The 20506-nt window shown below is 41.8% G+C and overlaps 3 protein-coding genes across 4 annotated transcripts; 2 read left to right on the plus strand and 1 right to left on the minus strand.

The window, feature by feature from the left end:
• Positions 1-375: 375 nt before the first annotated feature.
• On the plus strand, positions 376-6853 carry LOC109869119 (acyl-CoA-binding protein-like). Its single transcript, XM_020459002.2, has 4 exons — positions 376-789; positions 4579-4696; positions 4799-4861; positions 6313-6853. The coding sequence occupies exons 1-4, from the start codon at positions 781-783 to the stop codon at positions 6384-6386; spliced, it is 264 nt and encodes an 87-aa protein (XP_020314591.1). The 5' UTR covers positions 376-780; the 3' UTR covers positions 6387-6853.
• A 3646-nt stretch (positions 6854-10499) lies between these two features.
• On the plus strand, positions 10500-12907 carry tmem37 (transmembrane protein 37). The gene is made up of 3 exons (XM_020501879.2): positions 10500-10503; positions 10848-10900; positions 11906-12907. The coding sequence occupies exons 1-3, from the start codon at positions 10500-10502 to the stop codon at positions 12254-12256; spliced, it is 408 nt and encodes a 135-aa protein (XP_020357468.1). The 3' UTR covers positions 12257-12907.
• A 129-nt stretch (positions 12908-13036) lies between these two features.
• On the minus strand, positions 13037-20506 carry sctr (secretin receptor). 2 transcript variants are annotated; one of them, XM_031798782.1, is made up of 13 exons: positions 20140-20506; positions 19730-19838; positions 18282-18377; positions 17561-17664; positions 16133-16242; positions 15672-15804; positions 15195-15348; positions 14948-15008; positions 14782-14851; positions 14602-14693; positions 14367-14493; positions 13976-14017; positions 13037-13873 (listed from the first exon to the last, which is right to left on the minus strand). In XM_031798782.1, the coding sequence occupies exons 1-13, from the start codon at positions 20203-20205 to the stop codon at positions 13709-13711; spliced, it is 1329 nt and encodes a 442-aa protein (XP_031654642.1). In that variant the 5' UTR covers positions 20206-20506; the 3' UTR covers positions 13037-13708. The 2 variants fall into 2 exon arrangements, with proteins under 2 accessions (XP_031654642.1, XP_020357470.1); XM_020501881.2 differs by having other exon boundaries at positions 13038-13873; positions 19730-19844; positions 20140-20504.

Here is a 20506-nt window from a genome sequence, read left to right on the forward strand (position 1 = left end):
GAGTGCCTTTTGATTTGACGGCTTGCACATGCGCAGTTCGGCGCAAGACGACCGTTAGACCTGAAGGCGTTTCTCTGCGCATGAGTTTAGCTAGCCAACGTAGCCATGACATGACCTTACAACCGTGATCGGGGAATTATATTGGAGAAGCAGTTTCTACCTGCCTGCGGTATCACGGTGCTTTCAAGACAACCGGGATCTTCAGTTCGGAAAGTCGGAGCTCTAGAAAGATACCCTAGTATCCGACTTGGAATTCCGAGTGGGTGACCGTTCAAAACGATTTTTCCCATTCGGAGCTCGTTTTTTCCGAATTCCCAGTTTTTGTAAACGCGGCATTAGTCAAGAAACCTGCCTATTTTCCTCGAAAATACGAAATGTAATGATTCCAAAGCTATACGATATCACAGAAAACAAGTTAATTATCTCACATCTCGGAACAAATTTGTAATGTTTCTTGTTGAGTAAATTCATGCTATTTTTCTTTTCTTTAGCTAGCGCCAATTGACTCCCATTCACTCCTTGAAGAGCGCGCGTTTCCCAAAATCGCCCAAAATGCACCGCGCGTCCCATTGACAACGCATGGGCAACGTACACAATATGCGTTGGAGTTTCCCATCTCCTCAAAAGTATCTCTGGCCCGATCGGGGATTTCTATTGGAGAAGCAGTTTAGACATCTTAATACTAAAGCATATTTTTTTGTCTACTCCGTTATTTCTGATCTGTGGACTCCAGTAGTGTTCTAGGACTATACGAAGGGTCTTCAAAAGGAATTTTAAATCATGTCTGAGGTATGTATCGAATTTGTATTGTTTTGGGTATTATATTGTAGTTACCATGATCAATGATGGCATGCATAGCTATATTATTATGTTGATTTTCAGTTTCAAGTGCAGGTTCGCTAAAATGTGTCAACTAGGCTTTGTCGGCTAACATTACCGTTAGCACTTTTAACGTAATTGTGTTTAGCTATCTACTTAATAAGCTATAACAAAATAGTATTATTGTTTTAGCCAACCTGCTTTGAATTGAGTATAACAAATTCTAAGGAGCTGGCACTTGACTTGGCACCACTAGTTGTCCCCGTCAGTCTTGTATCAAGTTTGAATTAAACTCCGCTAACTCGGTTATTGCCTTTTTTTAAACGGAGCCATTCCCATGCTCCCACCCGATGCAATGTATATCATTGCTTGCCTATATATTATAATGGTGAGAAGAAGCATGTTAAAGTTATTATAGCAAACGTTGACTCGCGTATAGCTTGTTTGGAGTTATAGGATGAAGGAAAAAGTGTTGGCGTTTTGCTCAATTATTTCATCATAACAGTATAACTCTAGGCAAGAAGCGCCCTGAACGAAGGTTTTGAGGCCAGTTTCTATGTTCTGCCATTCTGGGCTCAAGTTGCTCAATATAATATAATGTCATCATGACTTTGATGTGGTTTTACTGCCTGTAGGCTAAGAAAAATGGACCCAGATGAGATCAAAGTTCAATTTATGCCAGCACTGACTATCAATTGCTCCAGTGATTATCTGGCTCAGGGATGGGCAACTGAAGGCCCACGGACCGCCCTACTCGAACCCCCTCCCCTCCTCAGTCGGGGTCTTAGCTTACTGTTGCGAGGTAGAATAGTAAACTAAACAAAAATATAAACGCAACATGTGAAATAAAAGATCCCATAAATTGTTCATATGCACAAAAAGTGTATTTATCTCAAATTTTGTTAACACATTTGTTTATATTCCTGTTAGTGAGCATTTCGACTTTGCCAAGGTAGTCCATCCACCTGACTGGTTTCGCATATCAAGAAACTCATTAAACAGCATGATCATTACACAGGTGCACCTTCTTCTGGGGATAATAAAAGACCACTCTAAAATGTGCAGTTTTGTCACACAACACAATGCCACAGATGTCTCAAGTTTTGAGGGAGCGTGCAATTGGCATGTAGACTGCAGGAATGTCCATCAGAGCTGTCGCCAGATAATGTAATGTTAGTTTCTCTAATCATAAGCCACCTCCAATGTTGTTTTAGAAAATTTGGCAGTAAGTCCAACTGGCCTCAACTTCAGACCACGTGTAACCACACCATCCCAGGATCTCCAAAAAACATCTTCTTTACTTGCGAGATGGTCTGAGACGAGCCACTCGGAGGGCTGATGAAACGGGGTTTGTACAAACAAACAATTTCTGCACAAACTGTCAAACAGTCTCAGGGAAGCTCATCTGCATGCTCGTCATCCTCACCAGAGTCTTGACCTGACTGCATTTCGGCATCGTAACCGACTTCAGTGGGCAAATGCTCACCTTCGATGTCCACAGGCACGCTGGAGAAGTGTGCTCTTCACGGATGAATCCTGGTTTCAACTTTACTGGGCAGATGGCAGACAGCGTATGGTGTCGTGTGGGTGATAGGTTTGCATCGTTGTGAACAGAGTGCCCAATGGTGGTGGTGGGGGTTATAGTTTAGGCAGGCAAAAGCTACGGACAACAAACACAACTGCATTTTATCGATATCAAGTTGAATGCACAGAGATACCATGATGAGATCTTGAGGCCCATTGTCGTGCCATTCATACACCGCCATCACCTCATGTTTCAGCATGATAATGCACTGCCCCATGTCACAAGGATCTGTACACAATTCCTGGAATCTGAAAATGACCTAGTTCTTCCATGGCCTGCATACTCACCAGACATGTCACCCATTGAGCATGTTTGAGATGCTCTGGGTTGATGTGTACAATAGCGTGTTCCTATTCTAGCCAATATCCAGTAACTTCACACAGCCATTACAGAGGAGCGGGACACAATTCCATAGGCCACAATCAACAGTCTGATCAACTCTATGCGAAGGAGATGTGCCACACTGCATAATGCAAATGGTGGTCACACCAGATACTGATTGGTTTTCTGATCAATGCACTTACCAATGAGCAACTGCGGACTCTCATGATGACTTCAGATTTTTTGTGGCCCCACTCCCATTAAAGTTGCTTATCCCTGATCTAGCTCAATCTTTTTGGGATAGGGGGCAGCATTTTCACTTTTGGATGAATAGCGTGCACAGAGTGAACTTCCTCCTACTCTGTCCCAGATGCTAATATATGCATATTATTATTAGCATTGGATAGAAAACACTCTGAAGTTTCTAAAACTGTTTGAATGATGTCTGTGAGTATAACAGAACTCATATAGCAGGCAAAAACCTGAGAAAAATCCAACCAGGAAGTTGGACATCTGAGGTTTGTAGTTTTTCAAAGCTTGGCCTACCGAATACACATTGAGATATGGATAAAGTTGCACTTCCTATGGCTGCCACTAGATGTTAACCGTCTTTAGAAACTTGAATGAGGATTCTACTATAAAGGAGGGGCTCATGAGACCTCTTTGAGTCAGTGGTCTGGCAGAGTGCCTTGGTCTCATGACGCGCGCTCCCGACAGAGTTACCTCTCGTTCCAGTGCTTTTCTTCAGACAGAGGAATTCTCCAGTTGGAACATTATGGATGTTTTATGTTAAAAACATCCTAAAGATTGATTCCATACATCGCTTGACATGTTTCTAAAGAGCTGTAACGGAACTTTTCGAGTTTTTGTCTGGACGATGTGCCTGCGCCTCATGAAGATGGATTACTGGTCTGAACACGCTAACAACAAGTGGCTATTTGGACATAAATTATGGACTTTATGGAACAAATCAGTCATTTATTGTCGAACTGGGATTCCTGGGAGTGCCTTCTGATGAAGATCATCAAAGGTAAGTTAATATTTATGGTGTCATTTCTAACTTTGTTGACTCAAAAATGGCGGATATTCCTCTGGCTGTTTTGGGTTCTGAGCGCCGTTCTCAGATTATGCTTTTTCCGTAAAGTTTTTGTGAAATCTGACACAGCGGTTGCATTAAGGAGAAGTCTCTTTAATTCTGTGAATAACACTTGTATCTTTTATCAATGTTTATTATGAGTAAAATCAAAATCACCGGATGTTTTGGAATCAAAACATTACTGCACGTAACGCGCCAATGTAAACTGAGATTTTTGGATATAAATATGCACATTATCGAACAAAACATACATGTATTGTGTAACATGATGTCCTATGAGTGTCAATCGATGAAGATCATCAAAGGTTAGTGATTCATTTTATCTATATTTCTGCTTTTTGTGACTCCTATCTTTGGCTGGGAAAATGGCTGTGTGTTTTTTTGACTTGGCTATGACCTAACATAATCATATGTTGACACGATGGGTAGATTAACAAGATCTTTATCTTCATTTGCTGTATTGGACTTGTTAATGTGTGAAAGTTACATATTTCAAAAAAAAAAAATTGAATTTCGCGCACTGCTTTTCGCGCGCTGCCTTTTGCCCGCTGCCTTTCCGCTAGCGGAACCCCTGCCCTAGAAAGGTTAACCCTTTTCAGACATAGATCTGCTCATTCTACTGTAAAGGTTGCTGACATTTTCTAATGACACTGTACAGGAACCTGTCCATCATGTAACTGATTTAACTTGGGAGCAGCAATTTTCATGTGCATGTTTAGCTGACTTTAACTGCATATTTTGCTTCCCCTCCATCCAGGTGGATTTTGATAAGGCTGCAGAGGAGGTGAAGCAGCTGAAGGCTAAGCCAGCAGATGTGGAGATGCTCAGGGTCTATGCTCTGTTCAAACAGGTCAAAGTGGGCGATGTCAACACCAGTAAGCCAGTCGGCGTCCTTCCAGTGCTTTGTGATACCCCTCCATTCCAGAAGTCTCATTGTATAGTCAGTTGATTGTGTGTGTTTTTCTTTGTTTCTGAAGCTTGTCCTGGGGTGCTGGATTTCACTGGGAAAGCCAAATGGGACGCCTGGGAGAAGGAGAAAGGTGTGTTTCCTGTAGCCCTTCCTCATTTAGCCTGTAGAGGGCACTGCTCAAATCAAACTTTATTTGCCACATGCGCTGAATACAACAAGTGTAGACTTTACCGTGAAACGCTTACTTACAAGCCCTTAACCAACAGTGCAGTTCAAGAAGAAGAACATATTTACAAAGTAGGCTAAAATAAAAAGTAATAATAAAAAGTAACACAATAACATTAACGAGGCTATATACAGGGGGCACCGGTACCGAGTCAGTGTGCAGGGGTACAGGCTAGTTGAGATAATCCGTACATGTAGGTGGGGTGAAGTTACTATGCATAGGTAGCAAACAAACCGAGTAGCAGCAGCGTACAAGAGGGGGGTCAATGTAAATTGTCCGGTGGCAATTTTTATGAATTGCTTGGGGGTAGAAGCTGTTGAGCCTTTTAGTCCAAGACTTGGCACTCCGGTACCTCTTGACGTACAGTAGCAGAGAAAACAGTCTATAACTTGGGGGACTGGAGTCTCTGACAATTTTATGAGCTTTCCTCTGACACCGCCTATTATATAGGTCCTGGATGGCAGGAAGCTTGGCCCCAGTGATGTACTGGGCCGTTTGCCCTACCCTCTGTAGCGCCTTACGGTCAGATGCCGAGCAGTTGCCATACCAGGCAGTGATGCAACCGGTCAGAATGCTCTCGATGTTGCAGCTGTAGAACCTTTTGAGGATATGGGGGCCCAGGCCAAATCTTTTCAGTCTCCTGAGGGGGGAAAAGGTTTTGTCGTGCCCTCTTCACGACTGTCTTGGTATGTTTGGACCATGATAGTTCGTTGGTGATGTGGACACCAAGGAACTTGAAACTCTCAACCCGCTCCAATACAGCCCCGTCGACGTTAATGGTGGCCTGTTCGGCCCGACTTTTCCTGTAGTCCACGGTCCGCTCATTTGTCTTGCTCACATTGAGGGAAAGGTTGTTGTCCTGGCACCACACTGCCAGTTCTCTGACCTCCTTCCTATAGGCCGTCTCATTGTTGTCAGTGATCAGGCCTACCACTGTTGTGTCATCAGCAAACTTAATGATGATGTTGGAGTCGTGTTTGGCCACGCAGTCGTGAGTGAACAGGGAATACCGGAGGGGACTAAGTACACACCCCTGAGGGGCCCAAGTGCACACCCCTGAGGGGCCCCAGTGATAAGGATCAGCGTGGCAGACGTGTTGTTGCCTACTCTTACCACCTGGGGGCGGCCCGTCAGGAAGTCCAGGATGCAGTTGCAGAGGGAGGTGTTTAGTCCCAGAGTCCTTAGCTTAGTGATGAGCTTCACCCAAATTAGGGGATCAGTGTTACAAAGCTGTGGATCTCCTCAGCTCAATGCATTTACACTGTCATAAAGTATACTGGTTGAGACAGACAGTTCTTAAACAGTAACTCATTGTTAACTAAATGGGTTTTCCTTTTCTTACTTGACTCCCATAGGGAAGAGCAAAGAGGATGCCAGGAAGGAGTACATTGCCTTGGTAGAGGAACTGAAAGGGAAGTACGGAGTCTAAGAAATGACTGACTGACCGGGCCGACCGCTGGCAGTGTAGAACCTTGACCTCTGTGGTCAGCCCACACCTCGTCCCTGTGAAGTGCCTTAATCCCAACGAGTATGCCCGTTTCTACAAGACCTGGGGAAAATGCATATGTCAAATCCTTTGTAATTCTAGCGGTGCACTTGGTTTAGCTGAGGTAACTGGGTTTAGCTGAGGCATGTGCAAGGGTGGTTGGAGTTAGCATTTTATGGACTATTCAAATGGTTCCATTGTACAGAACTACTTAAATCAAGCACACCTCAAATGACATATGCGTTTTACCCAGGAATGTTTGCTACTGTGCATTGCACTAAGACTACAGGACCAACAAGACGCTGCTACGTACAGAGACAAACCGTCCTCCACCATCAACTTCCTAGTTAATGTTCTCAACTGGTTGTTCAGCCCACAACCTCCATAAAGTTTACATTTGTTTAAACTTTTCTGTTGTCAAGCTTGGTTATTTTATGAGAGGAGATTATATAATTTGCCTTGCATCACATACCCAGTAAACTACAAAATGTACACTTTGTCACTCACAACTGTGCCCCTTTGCACATTCAAAACATTTGTATATTCAGAAAATGTATAAGGGTCAGACGTATAAGGTTTTCAAAGTAGCAAAAAAATAAAACCGCAATTACAATTCCTTAAAAGGCTTTTTTTAATGTTCAGTGGAGTGTCACCTATGCCGTTATATTCAAGAATAAAGCCAATAATTCATTTGTATTGTGATTCATATGAATGTACCCTAGTAAAATGTAATTCAGTAAATCACTAAGTGTTTAAAAATAATAATAATAATAAATCTTCATAATCACAAGGTTCATGCTTAGACTGGCAGGAATATAAACTACCCAGAAAAAATGAAATTTTATTTTGAACACCACATATTTGATGTGTCACGGGTACAACTCCAAATTTGATGAAGGTTTTTCACAAAACCTTCCTGCCTTGCACTGAGAAAAAGTCTAAATCTATGAAAATATCTTTCACTTCATCCTATGAGATTTGTTTTGTCTCTGAGTCAACAAAACAAAGTTTTTGTATTTTAATATAAAATACTGGTGTTATACTGTATGACGCTATTTTGTTACACTGAATGACACTCATAGCAACACTTTGCACAAACACGGTACATGCATTGCTTGTTCTTGAGATCACATAATGGAAGACAGTAACTCGGAAACGCTTGAGGTTTTCAGCAACTCTCTTTGGCTCAACCTGTCAACTAGGTGTTTCACATTCTCGTGATCGAGACACGCACAGGTGTTGTGGTCATGTGCCTTCGGCTTTGTAATGTAAAATGGCCACAGTTGTAAAAACTCTGTATGACAGTGAGTGTCCCATCCACCTCTGAATTGTACTCTGCATGGAGTTCTTTTAGAGATTTCATGAGTATGCGCCTCTGAACCTTCTTCATTTGCGTGTCCGTGTCTTCCCTGAGAGAAAGCAACTATTTTCATCTCCACTGAGAAATGCAATGACCTGTGTTTTCCTCACTAAAGATATGTATTTTTTCCTTCGTGGCCTGTATTTTTTACTTGGATTGTGTTTTAATTTATTTGACCTTTGCATGCCCTTTTGTAATTTGTTGCTTTTTTGTTGTGATTGTTTTAGTTGCATTTCCAGTTTAAGAATTTTCTTCTTTAGTTTTAGTTTTTCCTTTTGCAGCCGCTTACAACGCTTTGATACCTTTTTCACTTTTTATGGAGTGGAGGAAGCAAGTGGTTGCTCCAGTGTTTGAGATTGAGGCTCAAGGGATTTCTCTAGTTCTGGAGTCAAGGACTCAGATGGTTGTTCTAGCTCTGGAGGTGCAAATTAATGTTGTACTTTTTTAAGTTGTTCAGGGGGCTGCTCAAAAGCGTTTCCGTCAGTGGATACAGGAGTTAAGTTCAGCACCACATTAATTTGTTAGATTTTTTTCACTTGCGCCCCCTCTTATTTAATCTAAATTTGTCCCTCTTTTTTTCTCCTCATTCCAAGGTTTGACATCCTTCTTTCTTCTCTGATAGCTAGAAACGAAAATGTAATAGTTATGACACTGGCACAGAATAGAATTTGCATCCATTAAATGTTATTAGAAGTCTATTAATAGTAGGCTATACAATGATAACACTTAATCAAAGTTTAAAAGTTAAATCAACTCCCTCTCCCTTTCTCAAACATGACATGTTTTGTTACTATTTCATTGCTAATGTTAATAATAATCACTTTACTGTAATCTGTGGCAGCACTTGACGTTGCATTAAGTTGCATTATTACACGATTATTACATGATAGTTCATATTGTAATTATGCATTGTTACACTGTAACTGCTCAATTTCTATTCAATGCAATTTACACAAATGTACACAAATGCAATTTCAAGATACCTACACAAAATAGCTACATCAAATGCCCATCATACTACTTCAATTCAAACTTGTACAGTCTTGATTTTTCATAAAGGGCCCCAAATGTGAAGCAGCTATTAACTAATATAATTCACAATCCATTTTTTATTCATAATTATGTGTGTGTGTGTGTGTGTAATATTATATTAACTAATATAATCCATCAGTTATATCTTAACTGCAGTGCAATAATAAAATAACTACAGTGTAATAGTGCAACTTAATGTTGCGTTAACCACCCAGCTTTATATCCTATTATATCCTATTCTGTTGCTGACAGTAGCGTGAAACCATGAAAACAGTACCTTGCTTTTCTTCTGGCTAGTCTTTCCTCCCAAGCAACTGGATCTGCGTTAATCTTTTGTCTGTGCCGTGCAGCCCTCTCCTTATTAGACGACGGCATCTACAGTATAAAGATAATGTGCCTTGAAATACCTTAAAATTCCATAAAATAGTTCAATGATAATATTCAGTATGCATACAACAAGTAAATATGAATTGCATGATTAAATGTTGTAAACTAGTGAAAACATGGGATAGCAATGCTACTGTCATTCAGCATAACGGGTGACGTGGTATAAACATGAAACTTTTGGACAAAAGCATGATACTGAAGGACAGATTTCATACATAAACATATTTAACAGGCAGTTCCTTGGCCACCTATATAAAGTAATGACTTTGATCTATAAGGATTATTCTTACTTTTCATATTGAATATAGCTTTTTATAAAATAATAACATTAAAATGATGTTTTGTAGTGTTGTACTGAAGGACATGCATTTTTGTTACAAAGGTTACTAGACGGTGAAAAGGTGAAATTATCAAATATTTGAGAGAGATTTACTCACCTCATCACATTGATAGATGGTCTTCAATGGGTCTTTTTTGTGATGTCACACCCTGTCACATGATTACCATCATGTGAAATGCTTTAAAATGGCTTTTTACCTTTGTTATACTGAATGACATTGATGAAGCACAAAAGTCCAGACAAAAGTTATTCAAGTTTTTAAATATTTTTTAGATACAGTATGTTGTCCATTATTCTATATATTGTTGCAAACACTAATACAATTATGCCATGGGTGTTCATTTATATTTTTAGGATGAATTTCTACATTTTAAAAACACTTTTGTCATTAGAATTTTAACCTGGTCAGTTACACTGAAGGACATTTTGACACTTAGAAGCTCAATATCAAATCAAATCAAATCAAATTTATTTATATAGCCCTTCGTACATCAGCTGATATCTCAAAGTGCTGTACAGAAACCCAGCCTAAAACCCCAAACAGCAAGCAATGCAGGTGTAGAAGCACGGTGGCTAGGAAAAACTCCCTAGAAAGGCCAATACCTATAGGCCAATAACTCCCTTAATTGAATAGTTTGCAACACAAATATTTCTGGGTCAAAAGAAGGGTAAGAGTTGAATGAGTTAATATTATGTTTATACATATTTATCTTTTTATGTTAAATGAATGGCCTTCGGACACCAAATGTACACGTCTCGTCTTTGACCCATAAACTCAGAAATCAAGAAGAATACTTTGTCAATTTTCCAGGTTGTTTTTTCCTACCTCGCACCATGTCCCAGGGCCAATGGTCACTGAGAAACAACACTTGGCATTTGTTCCCTTTATTTTTTTGAGCAGTGTATTAGTAATAGTGTGGGATTAGTAATCTCAACAATGGGTAGGCCTACATGTATATATTAGTAATAGTGTGGGATTGGGAATCTCAACAATGGCCACACTTGCAGCGTTTAAATCTCTGTGCTGTCATGGAAGAAACATTCTTCCTTCCTGTCTGCTACTCTTGGCGATAGCGGAGTATACCGTAACCAGACTTCTAATAACTACGGGGGGGGGGGGAGTCAATCAATTCTGTCTGAATAGCTAGAGGGAGGGGACGGTTGAGATTATTCTTAAAGGAGACTTGCATTGTTTTACGAATGATGGTTGTTAATCATACACAGGTATAAACTCTGAACACTGAACCATTGATATTTGAAGTGAACACATCTTTTCCGCTGCCAGTTTTGCCTCTCGGTCAAGTGGAGTACAACACCATGACCGCTATTCAGATAAAGGTAAATAGTCATGTTTTTTTATTATAATGACTGTTGTTAGATTTCCTTCAGTGTAACTGACCAGGTTAAATAAGTACGATACATCTGTTTTGCCAGATTGTCAATGGTATCATGTCCATTTCTTCATTGATATTCAGTGTTCTGTAATTTCTTTTTTTTTAACCTTTATTTAACTAGGCAAGTCAGTTAAGAACAAATTCTTATTTTCAATGACGGCCTAGGACAGTGGGTTAGCTGCCTGTTCAGGGGCAGAACGACAGATTTGTACCTTGTCAGCTCGGGGGTTTGAACTTGCAACCTTCCGGTTACTAGTCCAACGCTCTAACCACTAGGCTACGCTGCTACCCCAAATTATCGATGTGGTTGCTTGTGTTAGTGCACAAACAACAGACTCATTGAAACAACAGACTCAGAGACTTTCTCTCATACATTAATTTTATGATCCGCTTTTATGATCACCTCATTCCAACTCTCACATAGCCCACATAATCCTCTCAGTTCCCAAAACTTTACTCTTTGTGTGATGTGTGACAGACTTATTTGAGTATTTTATTTTATAGTATTTTATTTGACTTATTTTAACTTCAATTAAGAAAAACTCAGTAGACAAATATGTCAATGAAATATAGGCAAATAGGCTATCAAGGAGCTGACGCAAGTCACACTAATCCAATAGCCTGTTATTTGTTCCCTTTTATGCTTACAGTCTTAATTCACATGAATGAATGCACCCATTGTATTCTACACAGCTGGATCTGCTACCCAAGCCCAAGTTTCTCCTTAATCTACTGATTCAAACTCTGCTGGAGAGCAGCTTTACCAAGGTTACTGGGTTCGGGACTCCAGATAGATTTACTTACAGTGGAGTTTAAGGCATGTCCCTGTGGTCGCATATTGCCCTATGTCTTTGTCTCTGTCCAAGTCACACAGGTTGGTACTGTACTCTGTACCTGCATAGCTCTAAACCCCAAATTCACTCAATCCCCTTTCTGTAGGTCTCAGTAGGAGCACCCCGACAGAGGTGTATCTGGGGTGGCGGTGGGCCTGGTCCTGTGTCGCTCTATGGTCTCCCTGGCTGTGGTGGGAGCCATCTTTGGCCTGGAGTTGCTGGTCATATCGCAAGTGATTGAGGACCGGGACTCGGGCCGGCGGTGTGGCCTGGGGTCAGCTCTGGTGCTTGTGGCGGCGGCGCTGTCGGTAGGGGGAGTGGTGATGTTGGTGTCTCTGCTCCGGCAGCAGGCCTCTCCTTTGGGCTTCACCCTTACCTTCTGGTGCCAGTTTACCGCAGTCTTCCTGCTCTTCCTCAACGGCATGGCAGCACCACATCCATCACATGGCCCTGCAGGCACCACCTAGAGGCCACCTGGGGAAATGCTAGAGGTGAAAGAGCACAAGGAGTCCAGCAGTGTCCAGTTACAGCAGTACGGCAGAAGGCATTTTCATGTTCCGAACACGCAGACGTCACAGGAACAGTGATTTCCTGTTGGGATTAGGTTTAGGGTTTACACCCAGGGTTGAGGACTGTGGAGTATAGTGGACATCAGGACAACTCTTCATCCATTGGTGTTACAGTGCCTGAGATGTAACAGGGTCTTTTGGAATGGATCGGCTGTGTGTATGATTGTGGCATGTGCAGCTTGTTAATAGCACATACTGGGAACAGTAAACAACGACTGCTGCCTGTCTATATGCAGTCAAATCATCTTCATTGTTTTATGGAAATACAGCTCTGGATTGTGTAGAATATATATATTTTTTTACAACATATGTTATTCTTAGTTACACTGAGCGTAGTAACTAATGTGTAACTTCCTTTTAACCCCTTGGCCTCATAGCTACATGATGTACAGTGGGGCAAAAAAGTATTTAGTCAGCCACCAATTGTGCAAGTTCTCCCACTTAAAAAGAAGAGAGAAGCCTTCTTTTTAAGTGGCTTATTTTCCACCATAATTTGCAAATAAATTCATTAAAAATCCTACAATGTGATTTTCTGGATTTTTTCTTCTCATTTTGTCTGTCATAGTTGAAGTGTACCTATGATGAGAATTACAGGCCTCTCTCATCTTTTTAAGTGGGAGAACTTGCACAATTGGTGGCTGACTAAATACTTTTTTGCACCACTGTATGCCAGTGGTAACAGATTAAACAGCCCAGTAAGAGATAGGAAGGATAATGACTTTTAAAATACATTTATGACATTTATTGTGAGTGTTGATCTTCTCATTGCCATCAAGTCGTACCATCATTGATCTTGTGTGAAGCACATGTAATATAACTAACATAGCATGGTTATATTGATTCTAGGAACTGTCACCAACACATTCACACAAATTCCTTTAAACTTTACAACAGCTCTTGTTTTCATGGTTAAACATACACGTATCATATGTAACACTTGGAATATACATGTTAGAAAGCCAATAAATAAAATTAAGCATGTCCACATGGTCCTTTAGAATACCTGGTCATATGGACAATTGTACAATAGGTAGGTGCATTCCTGATAGTCATGCAGTGTGTGTGCCATGCGTGCCTGCAGGTGAGGATGAGGAAAGGTCAGAATAGCAAACCCATGCACAGAAAGGTTTCAGCGTTTTGACCCCACAACCAAAGGTCCAGTCCTGTCACTAAATGCCATGCCGGTCAAAGATCATATACACTCAACAGAAAATAAATAAAAAGGAGGCCTCATCTTTCAAGAGTCAAACAGGAATGTCAGAATGTCACTGATAGACTGTGGAACACACATGGCACCTATCCATTGACAAAGCCTCATAGGTACAGTATAGTGAGGAGTGACTGGATGTGCTACACCAGACTAGAATGGCATGTGGAGGGTCCCCGGGTCAGGAAGGAGACCTGGGTATGGGCCCCTACACTCTGACTCATTGAGCCATGTTGGCACCTGGCCTCCCCAGGTAGATGCTGCTTCAGCCTCCATCGCCTCCATCTCCTCCGAACCTCATACTGAACCTGGGGATAGGGTGTCAAAGGTCAACAGCCAGGGTCAGCCAATCCCCTCTCTCTGTCCTCAATAATCTACTACTGGACACTGAGCTGTGGTTGTCAACTTACCTCTCCATTCAGAAAACAGTATAGAATTGCTACTACAAACCCCTAGAATAGGACAGAGCACAGACAAAGGGTTAGGTAAACTAAACTAAATTGGCAGAAAATAGCATAGCGGTTAAAGTGTTGAGCCAGTAACCGAAAGGTCGCTGGTTCACACACCCTAGCTGACAAGGTGAAAAATCTGTTGATGTAACCCTAATCTTCTCCAGGGGTGCCATACTACTATGACTGACCCTATCAAACAACACATTTCACTGCACCTATCCGGTGTGTGACCATAAAACATGTTTTTTTACTCATTGTATACCAAAGAGTAGATACACTGAAAGTTTGTAGCAGGGATGTACTGTATGTACAGTACACCCACAGAGGTGGGATAAAGGTACTACAGTACCTGAGTGGAAGCAAAAGCCAGCTCGATAAAGTTCCATATTTCACTGACTTTATGTGGGAGGAATGCAAAGAGGACGTAATGCAAACCAAAGAGAGATACCAGGAGAACGGTGGACTTAGCAAGCCTCCTGAAAATAAAAATGTACAAGTACATAAGATATCATCAACATGACAAAAGTGTTTTGTTCTGTAGGTATTAAATAGCTTTTGGTCAAAAATAATCATATGTAACTCACCTATACTGGTTCAACTCATTTCTATGCATTTCCTGTGTCCTCAACTTGGCCACCAGGATTCTTATGATACTCAGAAAAAACAGCAAGTTAACCTGCGTAAGAGACAGATTTTGAGTGAGGTGCTGACTCACAGAAAATCACAAATTAGTTTATGGGGTCAAAGGTTGTGGCAGAACTCACAACGATGAAGAGGAGAACAGGAACTCTGAGAATCCACCAGATCCCCTCGTGTCCCCTCCTCTCCCAGCACCTTTAAAACCAGGGGGAGAGAGAATACACACACAATCTATATGTGAGGAGCATGTAAGCATTATCACATAGATACTTGAATACAGACATAACCTACCCTTCATTCTCCTGGGTATATTTGGCCAAACTCCAGGCTACTATAATGACCATTGGGGAACCTGTAGAGGCAAACAGTCAGACAATGGAATAGGAAAAGACAGAAAATAGATGATGTTAGAGCTCCTCAGACAGTCCAATTGAGTCGACAGAAGTACATAGCCAAAATCAATGGTATAATCTTTTACTTTAGCAAATTTGTCCTTCAGTCTTGTTAATTTAAGTTTGCTAAAGATAAACAGGCTTACCCCAGCCCAGGACGATGTACCACCTGAGGTGCCTCTTCTGGGAGAAGAGCGAGACACTGACCAGGCTGTACAGGTAGTGTCCCTCGGCCAGCAGCCAGCTGTAGTTGGCCATGATGCAGTAGTTGGAGAACGATGTTGCAATCTTACAGCTGACCTGTGGAGGGCGACAGAGGACCGAGACAGGCAGGAGGATAAGTCAACTCAACCGGAAGGAAGGGAAGGACGTGAGCCTTGTCTTCTTCTTCTAAGGGGTTTCTATATATAGATGAATGTTATATGATTAATGCATGTACGTAATAAAATTGAGATTGCAAGCTTGATTTTAATTTTTTGTTTTGATTGACTGGCTGATTGAACATAATTATGGTCTGATTGTCTGGTTTAGTAATTGGGTGATTGACTGGCTGGCAGTCAGTGATTAGGAGTCACTGGGGAATAAATGTTATGAAGGGATTAATAGTGATTGGTAGTAGGCACCGGATAGGAGTCACAGTGGAAGTGGTCATCAGAGGAGAAGAGCACAGCATCTCTGATGAAGATGAAGGTGGCTCGGAGGATGAAGGAGAGGAACAGTTGGATGTGGACGTAGTTACGGGTGCAGTGGAGCCTCCTTGGGGGAAGACCAAGGACACAGAGAGATAGAATAAAATACATATATTCATAATTTCATCCATTGACCCTTGTACATGCAGTGGACACAGTGAAGACAGGAGATTAAGATAAACAGTTGACAAAGACAAGCATTTTAGACAAATGGAGAAGTGGTAAAAGTCATTCCTAATGGGATGATCAGAACAATTTATGATCTACTACAAGTATAAATCACTTGGACGGCCCCCAACTATACCCACCTGAACAGACAGAGTGTGGCAGTGGCGATGGTAATTTATGATCTACTACAAGTATAAATCACTTGGACGGCCCCCAACTATACCCACCTGAACAGACAGAGTGTGGCAGTGGCGATGGTAAGAGACGCAGTAGAGATAGCATAGCCCACCGAGTACATGACTTGCACATAGAGGAAGTAGCTATGGGACCTGGGTGCCTGGGGATGCAGAAACAACACTGTTCATCCAAAAGGGCATATTATAAGCACTCTGAGTTTATGAATGTATGAGTTGGGACTTTTTCATTCAGAGAGAAAGATTGAAATAGAGAAAGAGAGTCACAGAGAGAGAGAAAGAGAGGGAAAGGGAAAGGGGGATACCTAGACAGAGTGAGAGAGAGAGAGAGAGAGAGAGAGAGAGAGAGAGAGAGAGAGAGAGAGAGAGAGAGGGAGAGAGAGAGAGAGAGAGAGAGAGAGAAAGATGTGTAAGGGTGGACAGAGTGTCCTGGCCTAACAGAAAAAGAGAGAGCAGAGAGCGGGGGTTTGGACCATGTCGTTACTATCTGTCCCTTAAATCACTGTAGTTAAGCACTGCTGTCCTCCCAGCAGGAAGACCACTCGGAACAGACTGGGAAGAGGAGTTTTGAGCAGAACCAGAACATTTCACACTGTGATTTACTCTTTTATTCCACCTGCAACCAGTCCAAATACAACACTGGGTCATAATCTGTTCCTAAATGACATCAAATAATAATAATAGGTTTACTTTACCCCAGGACACTGAAATGTTATAAATCAAATCAAATCATAGGTTTTATTGTGCACCCATATCCACTGACTCTCGCCCAAAAATACATGCACCACTGTAGAAGAACTGAGTGCCATCAAAATGCCAGGGGAGGAAAAACACGATTTGAGGTCATTAAAGAGTATTGGGACTTAGCACACCTGTGGATTCACATCATTCCTGAGGAGCATATCCCACAGAATTCTGCTTATATCACGCTATACCACAATAAACATAAAGTTCAAATGCAGAGACTCCGAGATCATTGAGCGCTTTTGAAGTGACAGGTTGGCGCGAAATCCATAGCCCATCTCCTCTGTGCTGTATCAGCATAAAATAATGGCCTTCTAGCAGTCATTAGGACAAAGATTCAGCAGAAAGCAGGCAGGTAGAGGTGCAAATGAGTGTTAGAGTTATTTACACAGCGCTGGTATTTCAAAGATTACGGTGAAATGTACAAATAGGATAGGCTATACAGAGTTCTGACTTCAAAATGGCAGCATTCTAAAGAAAAAGCCTCTCAACAGGCAAAACCTGTCTTAACCAATAAAGCACAGGTGGGGTCTACCAGGCTCAGATACAGCCTCCCCTTGAGTTACCCAACATTTAACTAACTAGAACATGCCCAAACTGTCACTCAATAATTTGAACGGCTATTTTTTATATAGAGACATAAAACTAAAACTGAACTGAGAGGCTAAGCTGCCTTTAGCCGCCTCGTGGAACCAGGTACGAATCACATCATCCTACCTCAAAAGGGAAGGTGAGGGTCTCAAAGGCATACTCGCAGGCTATCTCATGTGGAGGAAACGGCTCAGTCCAGCCGTGCTCTGTGCAGTTCCTGTATACTCTGCCTGTGAGAGGAGAGAACACTGGTTTGCTAAAGAATAGATCTAAATAACATTATTTTACAATCTTGACCATTAACCATCATTGTAACCGCTTTTTCCAGCTGGGATACTGTTTATCCTGTAATAATGCCTAAAGTACACAGGCATTACTTAATACCTGACATACAAAACCCATTTACAATCATCAACCTTGAACATGGATGTGTCTGATGATGTTCTAATGTGTAACTGTTAAGGTGTCTGTCACGCCCTGACCTTAGAGAGACGTTTTATTTCTCTATTTGGTTAGGTCAGGGTGTGATTTGGGTGGTTTCTTTGTTGGCCGGGTAGGGTTCCCAATCAGAGGCAACTGTCTATCGTTGTCTCTGATTGGGAATCATACTTAGGCAGCCTTTTTATCACCTGTGTTTGTGGGTAATTATTTATTTTCTGTGAGTGTTTGTGTGCGCCATGGTTGCGTCATGTTCGGTTTCTGTTTACCTGTTTTTTGTGAAGGTTTCACTTCGATTAAAGATGTGGAATTACATGCACGCTGCGCCTTGGCTCATTTATGACAGGGAGTTTGAAGACAGTGAACGTGGCAGTGTCCTTGGAATGCTTAGTCATGTATGTGGGCATACCTGTGGTGCGGAGGAATCTGGGACATGGCTGTGACACAGTCTCTCCCACATCAGCATGAGGCCAGCAGTTCAGGTGGTCCCACAAACCTCTGCACTCTACAGGAGACATAATGGGTGTCATCCACAGGTATTCTAAAGGTTCTCTTCATTCATTCCGCAAGGGAGGCTGAACAATTCCATTGCTCTCACAGTATACCACAAATCCTGACACATGTGGCTGCCAACACAATATGTGTCTTGTTACTGTTATAGGAAGTCCCTTTCTAAAATCACCATCCATTTGCCAAATCACCTTGGCTTGTCTGGCAGCCCTTAGGCCCAGGTATCATATGTGCTGTGGAACAGTGGAAGAGATAGAGCACCTGTCCTTTTCTATCTGTCTCTCTCGGGACTGCAGGTAGCCTGGCGGGTGGGAGCGTTGGAACAGTAAACCGAAAGGTTGCTGGATCGAATCTCCGAGCTGACAAGGTCGTTCTGCCCTGAGCAAGGAAGTTAACCCACTGTTCCCCGGATGCCGGCTGTCGATTAAGGCAGCCCTCTGCACCTCTCTGACTCAAATGGGTTGGATTAAACGCAGAAGACACATTTCAATTGAATGCATTCAGTTGTACAACTGACTAGGTATCGCTCTCTTAGTCTGTCTGTCCAATGTTTTATCCAATTGTTTTCTTCCTAAAGCCAATCTGAGGGCAAATCATACTCTTTCACCAAATGGAATATCAGAAATGTCAATTGTGTGATAGTGCTAACCACTTCAATCAACCACTTGCATTGTATTTCTCACAGCCTTCTCTCCTTCTCACCAGCAGGAAACCATGGTAACATGAGGTTTTCAGCATCCTAAATCCAATAAGCCAATGTATTATGCTACAAGCCTTAAAATAAAGGGTAAAAGAACATTGCTTCGCCTCCGATATTAATGACCCCGGGGCTCCCAGCACAGATGTGTGTTTATCAGGGTGTAACAGTATAACTTTATACCGTCCCCTCGCCCATACCCGGGCGCGAACCAGGGACCCTCTGCACACATCAACAACAGTCACCCACGAAGCATCGTTACCCATCGCTCCACAAAAGGGGAACCACTACTTCAAAGTCTCAGAGCAAGTGACGTCACCGATTGAAACACTATTTAGCGTGCACCACCGCTAACTAGCTAGCCTTTCACATCCGTTACAAGGGCACTAAGACCACCATATAGCAGAGGAGAGAAGTGTTTGGCTGATCTGGTCACCAGAGTGGACTCACTGCTGCCTCCAAAACTCTCCATCACTCTCCATCACTGCTCCCTCTTCATTGGATGTGATTTGTGGTGTACGGATGTGCTGTTATCTAAGCTGTTATCCTGGCCCCTCCTTGAACTTTTTTTCCTCTGTGTAGATTACATTAATGGCAATGGCCCATAGCATGACTGATTACATTAATGACTCATAGCATGACTGACTTGCCTGGTTGTTGAGAGTCAGCCTGGCTGATGTTGATCTTGAACAGATCCTTGAAGCAGCTCTCCTCATCTTGGAGTAAGATGTAGTCCGGGTCACATTCTGGAGGAATGGCCTTCACCTTCAAACATGATTTTAAACTGCATCGCATTCTGTGTTGTAGTATATTTCTTTAGATTTAGAAAGGGTATAGCCATATGCCTTTATCAAAATGTGCTGCATGCCATTCTCTCACCCTAAACTAAACTTTAAAAAATAAAATTAATAATATTTTGCAATTTCAGAGGAATTTATGTTGAGACAGCGACAATTATAGTTTAGGCTACTATCATTTTCCATTTCATGATCATGATATATACACGCATCCATTATCAAATAATTAGGAGGAATTGGAGCACATTTGAATTATCACTCACATTGGAAGAGAAGTCGAGAAGAGCTGTTATAAGCACAATCCTACTCAATTGTCTGTTTATCCTCATTGCAGCTATGCTATTGCCAAGACAAACTGAGAAATAAAATAAACAAATATATTTATACGGTATCCGCTGGGAGAGACAATTCAGGTGCGCAATGTTAACCTGGACAAAAAAATATCAATAGAAAATTCCAGGAATGTTACTTGACCGAAGCAGAGAGTTATTCGGTGCCTAAATCCTGAAAACAGGTGACAGTGTCTTGTCCTGGTTATCTCAACCCTGATTTACACAAAACTGTAAACTTCAGATGCAGCGTAAAATAGATATTCCCTTTTCTGTAGACCCCGCCTACTGCTCAATGCGC

Source organism: Oncorhynchus kisutch, linkage group LG2 (genome assembly GCF_002021735.2).
Source record: "Oncorhynchus kisutch isolate 150728-3 linkage group LG2, Okis_V2, whole genome shotgun sequence".
Taxonomy (NCBI): domain Eukaryota; kingdom Metazoa; phylum Chordata; class Actinopteri; order Salmoniformes; family Salmonidae; genus Oncorhynchus; species Oncorhynchus kisutch.